The following is an 11540-nucleotide window of genomic DNA, read 5'->3' as shown; positions in this document are numbered from 1 at the left end:
TACCAAGAAAAATGACTCATTTATTAAATACAGTCTTATACATTTCATGAACATAGTGAAATCGTATCGGCACCTGAATTTACTCATGCTTGATTTAAGCGACAGCAAGATTAAAAACCTCGCTTACATACCTATTCTCTTATAGACCAGTATACACGTATATTTTATTCGATTTCGTACTAAGTATGCTAGCAATGTGCTTTTTCGACGAAAAAGTCATCTTGGTATGTAAACTAGACTCAAATCGTCACTGTCTGATCTGAGGGAAAATGGCCTGGGAATGAAAGTACTCTAAGAGTACCTCATATTTGTTTATACATGGACACCGCCAGAGAATCAGAGAACACTGCGATTGTTGCACATTTTCATTGAAACGGGAAGATAGCGTTTGATTACGGAAAGCACAAGTATACATCCGTGCAAGCAAACATCAAAGTAATTCAACTTCAAAAGAAGCAAATGTCTCTTGGCGTGTGTCGTTAATCGGAAATTAGCAACAAGTGTGAAAAGTAACGTTACTTGCAACAATTATAGTCTAAAATAAATATGTTTAACGATTTAACTTAAATATACAAAGGATAACAAACGATAAATTTTATAACACCGATCGATCCTCGACTAGTAAAGCGAAGCAAAAATAATTTAACATCATTAAACTGAAGCATGAATAATAAATTAACAATTGAAGAGACGCGGGGAAAAACGTAATATGTTTATCTTTTTGAATAATTTCGTTGTCCACTGGTGGTAAAAGTAACTGAGGAGGAAGTAACATATTCAATTAAAAGATATGTCTCTTAAAAACAGATAATGTTTTTGTAACATGATATTGATTATTGAATTTTGAAATTACTGATTATGTTCTTTCTGTAATCTCTAATTATAATTACTGAAAAGAATACGAACAGAAATAACAAAGTAAAAGATTGCTATATATCTAATCTATGTTATATAGCTATAATTATTACAGATGGAACTCTGTTAACAATTCTCTGCGAACTGGATTGCACAAACTAATAAATGTCAAAAGAACAAAAGAATACATAAAATCGCGTATAATCTCAACTGCACTGCGTTTCTAGTCGAGGGTCAATAATTCGAACAGTTAAGTTTGTTTCTGAACGGATCATATTACCTAGCGATGTCCACACTCGTACTTACGTAACACACGTTCGCATATAATAATACGAAAACAATAGATATGTAAGAGTGTACGTACGAGCATGTAAGGGCCTGGTAATTGTTAACAATGACTTCACGTCGTTCATCAGCGTTTAAATAGAATCTATGTTCGATTTCATACAGGTAAAAGCTCGGCTTCTTTCTAGAACTTCGTGATTTTATTATGGATACTTACTCTTGACTCAATCGATATTTTAGATTCACGTTTCATTTGAATCTCTTGTTCTAGGCTTCGACACTTGTCAATTCAGTTCAACATTATTAACTTCTCGCAAGAAAAAGAGAGTAAAGGTTGGTTCGATCGTTGAGTGAGATTAATTAAAGACATGGCACCATTGTCATGAGAACAACGAACGGTCTTAGACTGGTTTTCGACCATTAATTCCCGGCATCAATGTGAAAAAAGTGTTGGTGAAACACAAAGGAGACTCGAAGCAAAAGGGTGATTGATAATTCGAGAACCTTCCGTTGTTCAGGCGATCGATAAATATTTCTTTTTTTACTTTATCACCCCTCGTTGCATTAATCATTCCAACTGACGCTAGACGGATTGCACCACTTTCCAATAAAATACGACTACCGTTTCAACGTATAAACATGTTTCCCTCGAACAGAGGAGGGTTGTTTGTCAGAGATGGTCATCGTTCCTACCTAAGAACGATCGATCACCATCTCCCGTATTATCGTGATTCCATGAAGATGGCGATGCCCATACAGGGTTGAATACAGATTCCATTTAAATGAAACGTACACGAGGTCATATTCTAAACTCCACGTAGAAAATTTTTCAACATCCTGACGTCTGGCACCCGCGTATTACTAACACTCTTTAATCCTATTTTGGCTGATGTTGTTAGCTTTCTTCGGAGTAAAATCTTGATAAATTACTTGACGATAGCACATCTTGTACATAGCTATACATATGTACATGTGTATGTGCGTATACACCTCGCAGTTTCAAGATACGTTACAACTCGCTCTTCTGTTTGCCGTGTGTCTTGTCGTAATAGACATTCAGTATCGGATGTTGAAATTTGCTCGCTATATATCATGAACTACGACCGCAATTCGACTCGCGGACGTATTTCGCCCAGGTACGGGCGGGAGTTAGGTCACCCTTTCTAGGACGTCGCGGCTCGCTGCTGGTGCGCGCCTGTTCCACGATTTTGCGATAAGTCTCGTCGTCATAGGTACAAGATAAACTCTTTCTCAGTTTCACCCCACCAGCTTCGAAATTCGCCGGCTGACTGCCTACTAGCACGTGCAGATCGTTCTTCACCTGTATCGCCCAGTCCCACATCTCCGTGATGAAGCAATTGCACACGAATGGATTGCTCAGCAAATTGACCGACAACAGACGTGGATTCGACCTGAATACTCGTGGGTAGATAGTGTTCAAACTGTTGTTGCTGAGATCTAGGTGTTCCAGCATTTCTAGCTTCTTCAGAGAGGCCAGATTCTCCGTGCCAGAAATACTGTTATTGGATAAGTTTAATTGGGTCAGACTCCTAGTTGTAGAAAAGAGGTTTTCATTCAAATGTCCCAAGCTGCAGTTACTTAAATCTAGCATTTCGAGATTGGATAATTGTGTTGGAAGCAGAGGACCATCCTGAGGTACTTCCAGAGCGTTTCCACTGAGCTTGAGTTCGATAATGTCGGTACTGACTCGGTCGCCGAACACCTTGGGGTCGATGGGAGTCTTCAGGTCACAGTTGTTCAGTTCTAAACTCTCCAATCTCGTCAAGTTTGCGAACAATCCCTCTTCCAGGGTATGCAACTTGTTTCCGGATAATATTAATTTCTTTAGCGAAGTCATGTGAGCGAATGTGTTATTTCCAAGATGACCAAGATTACAAAAAGACATATCTAAATATTCTAATGATTCCAGTGGATTTAATAAACTACCAAACGCATCTGACAAAGGATTATGCGAGATATCTAGCTCCTCCAGGTGTTCGAATACGTGGAACGTATTAGGCAGACGTTGCAGGCTACAATTACTTAATGAAAGCTTGTGAAGCTTTGGCAAATGACGCAACACGGCTGTCAATTCATTAGCGAACATTGGATTGTTGCTCAAGTTTAATACACGTAGTTTGCTAGCGTTTTTAAAAGCTTCTTCCGATAGACGATCTTGTAAGTTGCAATTCGATAAATCTAACGATTGAAGACTGTGGAGATTATGGCCCAGCGTGTTTCCAACATCCAAATGGCACAATTCGTTATTAGCAAGCACCAACTGCCTGAGGTACAAATTCTTTGCGAAAGCATCGCCTGGCAAATTGGTGATATTAGTCTTTTTGATGTTTAAGTATTCAAGACGAATCAGAGGTGCTAATACGTTTGTCCAGCTCAATGTATGTAGATCATTTTCCGCCATTTCGAGTTCTCGAAGGTTTTCCAAATGTGCAAACACATCTGGAGAGATGTGGGTTAAGTTGCAAGCGTTTAACTTCAGATATTCCAGATTAGTGAGGTGATCAAATGGGCCGGGCTTGATCTGTCCGAGTGAATTATGGGATAAGTCGAGTTTATTTAGGTTCGTAGTATTGTAGAAGAATTCCGTATTCAAGTGATTGATGCCACACGAGTTCAGATCGAGGTAGAGCAGAGTGCGACAATTTAAGAAGGGACCTTCCACCTCGCCCAAAGGATTGTTCTGAAGCTCCAGCGAAATTAGACCAGGACTGTCCCTGTAGAAATATTGAGTTTTCATTTATAATGTAATTAGAAGGGCTATGACATGAGCTTAGTTCTTGTAAGTACATAAAATAGCTATTTTTGTTAATTCTGTAAGGAACTTGTAACTGAAAAAGCCAGAGCGTTCAAACGAAGTAGATTTTGAACGGCAAATTCGAATTAGTTTAGGAATAAAGTTTCATTACAGCGCTGAACATGAAAGAAAAAGCTATTTCGAAACCTTTAAACAAAGATGTAATGAAGTTAATGAAATAATAATTAATTGAAACATTAGATCAATATCTGTTTATTGAGTGAAAATGGCTTTTCTACTATATTACCGATCGCTTAATTAAACACATATGATGTCTATACTAGATTTTGTGATACTACTTGTTTCTAGCACAGCATTGTTAAAATAGCATGCACCGATTAGAATCGAATTATATGAAACATACTCAAGATAATATTATGAGATCAGATTTATTACAGTATGTATTATGTTCCATATTGTTTTGAAAATATTCGTATAATACAGAAGACTAAATTTTTCTAAAGACTAAAAATTTCTAGAAAAGGTCAGGCATAATATTTTGAATTTAAGAAATTCAATTCAGGCACATATTTATTATAATGCTGCAATAAATATACGATAACATAAAAACGAGGAAAATCTATTTCTCTGTATTATAATAGGTAGATTAATTGATTACGAAATCAATTTAAAGTGCATATTTGATGACGTATTTTACCAATTTTCCAACTTTCATTTCTCAAATATATTCTATGATTTACTGATCAGTAATACTTCAATATTTCCTTAGAAATATATATAAAAATCAATGTGAATGCAAAGCAGCAAGATAATTCATATGTTCTCGTTATATATGTATAGTAATATCAAATATTACGAGAATAAATTATTCCTAGGCAATATTAAAAAATATAAGTAAGAATAATAGAACTGTCTGGAAATTATTGAAATTTAATTTAATTTTTAATAATAATTTAATTGTATCATAAGGTCCTGTCATTTATACCTAAAATTAAACAAAAGTCAATTAACCAACATTTTCTGTTTCAAAATTTCCTGATTTTTAAGTTTAAATTTTTACACGAATTTTCTTAAATTGATTTAATCGAATAACTGCCAATTTGAAAAATTGAAAATTCCTGCATTTTATATATAAATCACTACCTACTCGTTATGAATAAAAAGTTACAAATATTTTGTTACTACAGATCACTACCTCTAATTTCGTCTTTATATAGCAAATAGGTGCGATAATTCTTATTATATGTACGTACGCGCGTGTAGCAGACGTTATACGCAGAAAACGAATCGAAGAAAAAATTCGAAAGTGCTCTTACCTAAATGCCTCGGGATCGACATGAGAGATCGCGTTTGATGAAAAGTCTGCCTCCAGTAGATAAATTAATCCAGCAAAAGATTCATACTTGAGCTCAGTCAATCGATTATGTGCCATCTGAAGACGCCTTAGCTTGATCGAATGTGGAAATGGACCGACCTGTACGATATTGTTACCATTCATATCGAGAACGTAAATGTTCGGGCTGAGCTCGTCAATCGGTATGCTAGTTAAATTGCTTTCGGAGCAGTCGGTCACCCAGTTGATGCGAAAATAATGACAATGACAGTCTACAGGACACTCTTGTTCCACCAGATCGCCATTATAGGCAAATGTCGATGTACCAAGAAGGGCTACTAATAAAAGTAGTCTCAACATCTTGGTAAACACGGGATATCTGTAAATAAAAATAATTGTAAGTAGATTTAAATGCAGATTTTTATACATTTATGAGAAATTTAAAGATGTAAAAATGCACATTATGCAAATAACATATAAAAATATGTAAAATATTCAAAGTATAATGCTCGTTATGATATTTAGTAGCTGGAACAAACCTCCGTCTGGAACAAACCTACTCTTTTGCCCGTACTTATAAAAATATGAATTTGCATAAGTATCCGCAAAGATCATTTGTTTAAGTATTTTCATAAGTTTCATAATTATAAGAATTTCAAGCGCTCAATTTATTTTGTACATGCAAAAGGAACAAAATGTGTTCTTTAAAAATTAATGTAATTATTAATTCAAACATAGCTGATATTTAATCGCAGAGAAATTGTCATATAATATCAAGAAGAATTTGAATTCAGATTTGGATTCTAATCTGATCGGTTGGTTCTTTTATTCCTCATATTTAATATACAAAGTCACTGCGAATGTTTGTAAGTTTATTTCCGCAGGTATTCTCGCGAAATTTCACCACGAGCAGGAACATCCTGCTCGACATTCTAAAAGAAACTTCCCCCTGTCTGCAAATACGAGATTTCGTCGTCTTCAAACAAAACGTTCGGCGTTTAAATTTGAATAAAGTTCGATAACTTACAGTTCGGTAACCTACTTCAATAGTTATTCTATATCTGTATACCGTATCTCCAGCATGCGCATATCTGTGATGCAACACGAGGATAGTCATATAATACTGAAACCATAGTAAAATTACCAATTTCCTTATTTGATTAAGTATTCAGCTGTAAACATATTATATGATACCGGTATGTATTTAATGAATAAAGAAATCAACGAATAATGGTTTTTGTTATCTTATCACGTACCTATTATATACATGTATATACATGTATATACAAATTACAAATGAATGCATTGTTGGAGAAAGGGAGAGAAATCATCGCCACCGAGAGACGATGAGATTTACTTTAACCAACTATGACGACGACGATGTTCATTGTAGTGTATTGCCAACAAGATAACTGGCGAGTACTAATGGTTTAAAGCAAGTGGAGCAATTGTCAGTTAGGAACGGACTTTGCAATTGGCGGTCGGTAATTCCGAGCAACAATGCACGGCGCTACAGGTCGTTGAGCCAGAATCGTTAATCGTTCCCGTAAAGCGCTCTTCACTGGTCTTTTCTGATGTTTTCAGATGCCTGTTCCCTCTTTTTTTAACAATACAAAAGTATGCCATTGAAAAAGTCCTTGTTCGCTGGACAATTATTATCGTTTAAATTCGTTGGTAATTGTAGTTATCCGTTACGAGACTGGAGTTTAATTGCCGTGCCATTCTTCAATCGGTAACGATTATCGTCGAAAGAAAAAGCAAGATTTTCGAGGATAAAACATTTTTTATACGTAAATGTAAAATATAAGCCGTTGATTCGATGGGAATACAGTGAAAATATTATTATGGAAGACATCCCATTTGCAGTACCATCAAACGTACGTTTCTATTCATTACTGTCGGTTGGCTGGTCAAACATACACGCTTGACAGAGGTAATTTTGTATGTATTAAATTCCGAGCACAATCATCTTGATTATGGCGATGAATAACATTTGAGTAAGTTTTCATGTTGGCTACGGAGAAGCGGTTACATACGTACAAAGAAAGGTGGCGACGCTTCTGGCCAGTAGTCAACTTCACAAACGAAGCCCAGAGGAAGGCTTTCCGCCAGAATGCTACGCGTTGCACGCTCTACTGCCCCTTCAGCTTTCTACGTATAGTTTGCCTTCGGCCTAGACCATTACTATCCCCCAAAGAGCCAAAGGAGCCGAGGGTGTACGAGGAAGTGTATTTTCCCGTTTCGATTCCTCCTTGTGTTTCTCGCTATTGCCTCGCCTTTGGCGCCATAGATCTTTCGTTTTTAAATTCCATCCGAGCTAGGAGTCCATGTCTCGCTGACGCGACGATAGAGACTATGCGTGAGGGGATCGAGTCATTTGCATTGAGTCTTCCGGCAAGAGCTTCAATTCAATTCATACTTTTTGCAAATATCATCTCCTTTATACATCTATTCTATCTTTCGCACTCGAGATTGTCAAATATTGGAGTGGAAGGGAATACTTCCAGCCGAATTCAAAGGAAATCCGAGTGCTTTCTTTGGCCAGAGTGATTCGGTTTTTCTCTTTCTTCAACAGTATATCAACCGGTTTCAGCAGTCGGTTTTTTCTGCTAAAACTTTCTTATCTATCTAAATCGGTAACGTATCGACGATATGTCTCATGACTATGATATTCAAACTGAAATTGCTACGAACCTTGTGCTTGCATTCTCTTAACTCTTTTGACGAGACAGACGATTATGCAACCTGTGATATGCTTTATTTCCTGCAGCTTGCAATTTGAATTATTTTTTCGCCGTGTTTTATCTATTTGATCTCGTAGAATAATGTTTAATAATTGTCAAATAATAATGTTTGAGATATTTAATGATATAAAAAGTTGTAGTTTTTCAATTTTATACATTATAAAATATTAACTTCGTGGTACTGATATATATTTATACATCAAAAGTATATTAATATATTTATATACCAAAACATGCATCTTTTTGGAAATTTTATATATGTATAAAAGTAGTACACTGCTTGTTTTTTAATATAAATTTTATTATTTTTATTTGTACTATTTTTATAAAAATTATAATACAAATTATTTTTACGTCCTTACTGAAATAATAGAGGCAATAGCAGTATTTAAACTAAAAAAACAAGTAGTGCTGCTTTTGATAAGAGAGTAAACTTCCGGTCATTATCAACTGAAACTAACGCACGTAGGCTACATACTTCACTATAGCAAATAAAAAGCAAACACTTTTCGTTACTATCATTCTAAACGAGATATAAGTCGAGACTCCTTTTAAAATTATAACTTTATGAACATGAATTAAACGAAAAAAGAATGCATTATCAGTACATCTTAACTTCGATGCCATCGTTGTTGAACCGAATCAAATAATTAATTAATCGTTGCTTACAATTGCACGAAAGCAAGAATATTTACATCGATTATCATTTTCATGAAAAAAAACCAGTATCAAATGAATATTCATCGTGAAAACCTGATACAATCCGGGTCATGATGCGAGATTCTAACGATTTACTAGAGAACGTTTCGTCGCGCACGAGTCAATCGGATTCGAAAATACTGATGACATCGTATCTAGAATTCGACATACAAACTGAAAACACACTTTACATACCGGAAAAGTAGCGTATCCTTCCTTCCCATGGAAGAGTGAGGTTAAATCGCGAACGTCGTCAGGATTTGAACGTGCCACTGGACAAAGATAGATTGAACTGTGAGTTTGCAGGGATCCGGTTAAATTAAACCATGTCTGCCTGACCGAGGTCAGGGTAAAACGTACTGACGCGCACTCTCGTTCTTTCTGCGTCGTATAAGTTTCGCGACGCGCGTCTTTTCGGGGTGTTATGTTTCTCTCTCCCCTCTTTTCTCCTTCACATATGATCACATACACACATAGGCACTGTATTTCATCCTCTCTTGTTGAATACTAATTGAATTATTTAGCCGGTAAATAACAAACAAAAATCTTACGCTTTTGGGTTGTAAGGTATTCTAACCTCCTTAGTCATGAGAAGGCAAAGTTTACCTGTTGAGAAAAATTTGATATCTCGTACACTCTCGAACATATAATTCGTTCACTAGCTTTATGATTCGACGTTATTTTATGTGATTATGTCCTCGAATCACGGTTAATAATCTCTTGTTAAATGAGAGGGATTCGCAACATGAATCTCGAAATTGTATACACATGAAACGCATGCGCATTTCAGTTAACCCTTTTCGAAAACGTGTTTCATTCAATTTGTCAATTATCTTGAGGTTAGCATATAAGACGTGTACTTTCTCGTTTACGTAATATATTTATCACGAACATTAGTGAATTTCTTTCTGGACGTTTCATCATTAGGCAATTTTTAATATCTTCATGACATGACGCTATGATGATATTCTGTTGTGCAATCACATTTGACACGTGTTTATTGATTATTCATTATCTACATGAATTACAGTGTACATAAATTTTTTGTATACTGTAAAATAATTAACAATGTCTCATGTTCTGATTAGATGTGTTCAATGTATCATAAATACGATAATAAATGTGGAATAATAATTGAATCGATTGGTATTTATTTCACATTTGGTGTATATTTATCACATGAAGATAAATACCTACATGTTTTTTAGTAAAGGTAAAAATATATTTTTATTAAACTCGTACCTTGTGTATAATTTCTGCTGCTCTATTGATATCTGTTATTTTACACTACTTAATTGTACAATAACAATTTTAATACTGAATGCTGGAGGGATAATGGTTAACACTGAAGTAGACACCGGTGACACACACGCGCATGCGTTCTCTATCACTCTCGATTGTCCTTAGCAATACATATTTAAATTGAAGATTAATGTCTTGGATTTCATAACTATGCTAGATAAATAGCCTACATGATATTTTTAATCCACGAGCCTTGTTTGCGCATGTAGGATTCACTTACCAAATATTTTTTCTAACGAGATAAACATATACGCAACTTCCGAACGACAATGAGTATCACGTTTCTTTTTCGCATGTTTATACGAATTGTACATACAAGACATACATCCATATAGATATACACATATTCAAGGTGTACAGTGTACAACTTAGGTTAGGGTCAAACCGAGAGATGGGGCAACCAATTGTCTTATTCGAATACCGACTAAAAAATATTTGAAAATTTTCTGTGATAATGATACGTATGTATTATACAAAATCATACTGTTTTTATTTCTATATCGAATAATATTAACCGAAATTGTTTTCTTTAATAGCAAATAAAGCTAAGAAGTTATTTTATCAATACAGTTACATATAAATTTCCTTTGTCAATAAGATAATACATATATGATGCTAATTGCATTAGTGTAATATTTTTGCATCAATTGTCGTAACACAACAAAGGTGCGCATATATTGAATGTCTGTAGAGGACAATGGGAAATCGATATGGCTTGGATGTGGTACGTGTCACTCGTACGTCTGAAAGCGTTTGTTCACGTAGTCAATGCGTGATTGAGTGATGAGTGCAGCACGTCGAATTCTGAAGAATTGCATTCGGTAGAATTGGAAGCGGAGGTCAGGCATTACGCCAGCATTGCGAAATGTCGGGAATAGGGATCTCATGATCTTGACTAGGAACAACGACCTGCCAGTCCCACTCGTATTTCTACAGCAAACGAGAGAGAGAACATTGATTAACTTTGCAATTGACATTAGGTTTCTCGATAACGTGGCTTTGAATTATTGCCTAAGATTAATTTCGCCCTTACAACAAGCACGTCATGGTGTTGACTTCATTTTTCCAAGTTCCAAACGAAAGGATTACGAAAACATCGAACATATATTTAATGGCACGTAACATGTTTCTTTCTTTCGTAATTAATAACTGGAAATGTTACGTACAGCGTTCGAAGTCTAAACTTTTTTACTAGAACTAATAAGTGCTTCGTATGCATTTTATATTTTACAATCGTTTGTGCTAGTATTTTATATAATTAGTTTTATTTATATATATGTTTATTTATAGTAATAGATTTTATTGGGAAATTATTAAACGTTTCAGTAAATATAACATATTGTTACAATGTTTAAAAATGTCGTATTTATGGCTGTTTTATTTAGCTTTTATTTTATTTTATTCAATTTATTTTATTCAATCTATTCAATTTATTTTATAAAAAAAAAAAGAGAGAATGCAAGAAATATAGCTTACTTAAGAGAAATTTAAATATAACTTCGAACGCAGTATTGACGTATTCATGTACTCACACTAATGAATTAAA

The 11540-nt window shown here is 35.0% G+C and overlaps 1 protein-coding gene across 6 annotated transcripts; it reads right to left on the bottom strand.

Moving 5' to 3' along the window:
• Positions 1–10323, bottom strand: LOC138179568 (insulin-like growth factor-binding protein complex acid labile subunit). Of its 6 annotated transcripts, none has more exons than XM_069112471.1 (4): positions 9935–10089; positions 9244–9298; positions 5233–5628; positions 1–3875 (listed from the first exon to the last, which is right to left on the bottom strand). In XM_069112471.1, exons 2-4 carry the CDS (start codon positions 9279–9281, stop codon positions 2231–2233), a joined length of 2079 nt encoding a protein of 692 aa, XP_068968572.1. In that variant the 5' UTR covers positions 9282–9298; positions 9935–10089; the 3' UTR covers positions 1–2230. The 6 variants fall into 6 exon arrangements, with proteins under 6 accessions (XP_068968572.1, XP_068968573.1, XP_068968576.1 ...); XM_069112472.1 differs by lacking the exons at positions 9244–9298; positions 9935–10089 and adding exons at positions 8888–9199; positions 9299–9587; XM_069112475.1 differs by lacking the exons at positions 9244–9298; positions 9935–10089 and adding an exon at positions 10215–10323.
• Positions 10324–11540: the final 1217 nt, after the last annotated feature.

This window comes from Bombus flavifrons, chromosome 5 (genome assembly GCF_040668555.2).
Source record: "Bombus flavifrons isolate JBK064 chromosome 5, iyBomFlav1_principal, whole genome shotgun sequence".
Classification (NCBI taxonomy): Eukaryota; Metazoa; Arthropoda; class Insecta; order Hymenoptera; family Apidae; genus Bombus; species Bombus flavifrons.
Note: the sequence above shows the minus strand (reverse complement) of the source record. Positions and strands in the feature narration are given on the sequence as shown.

Excerpts from the sequence above, each read along its gene's own strand:
- LOC138179568 (XM_069112471.1), bottom strand. The coding sequence starts at position 9,281 with ATGACTAAGGAGGTTAGAATACCTTACAACCCAAAAGC. Across the intron at positions 5,629-9,243 it reads ATACCTTACAACCCAAAAGC|ATATCCCGTGTTTACCAAGA; the intron begins GTAAGATTTTTG and ends TTTTATTTACAG. Across the intron at positions 3,876-5,232 it reads GTCGATCCCGAGGCATTTAG|GGACAGTCCTGGTCTAATTT; the intron begins GTAAGAGCACTT and ends ATATTTCTACAG.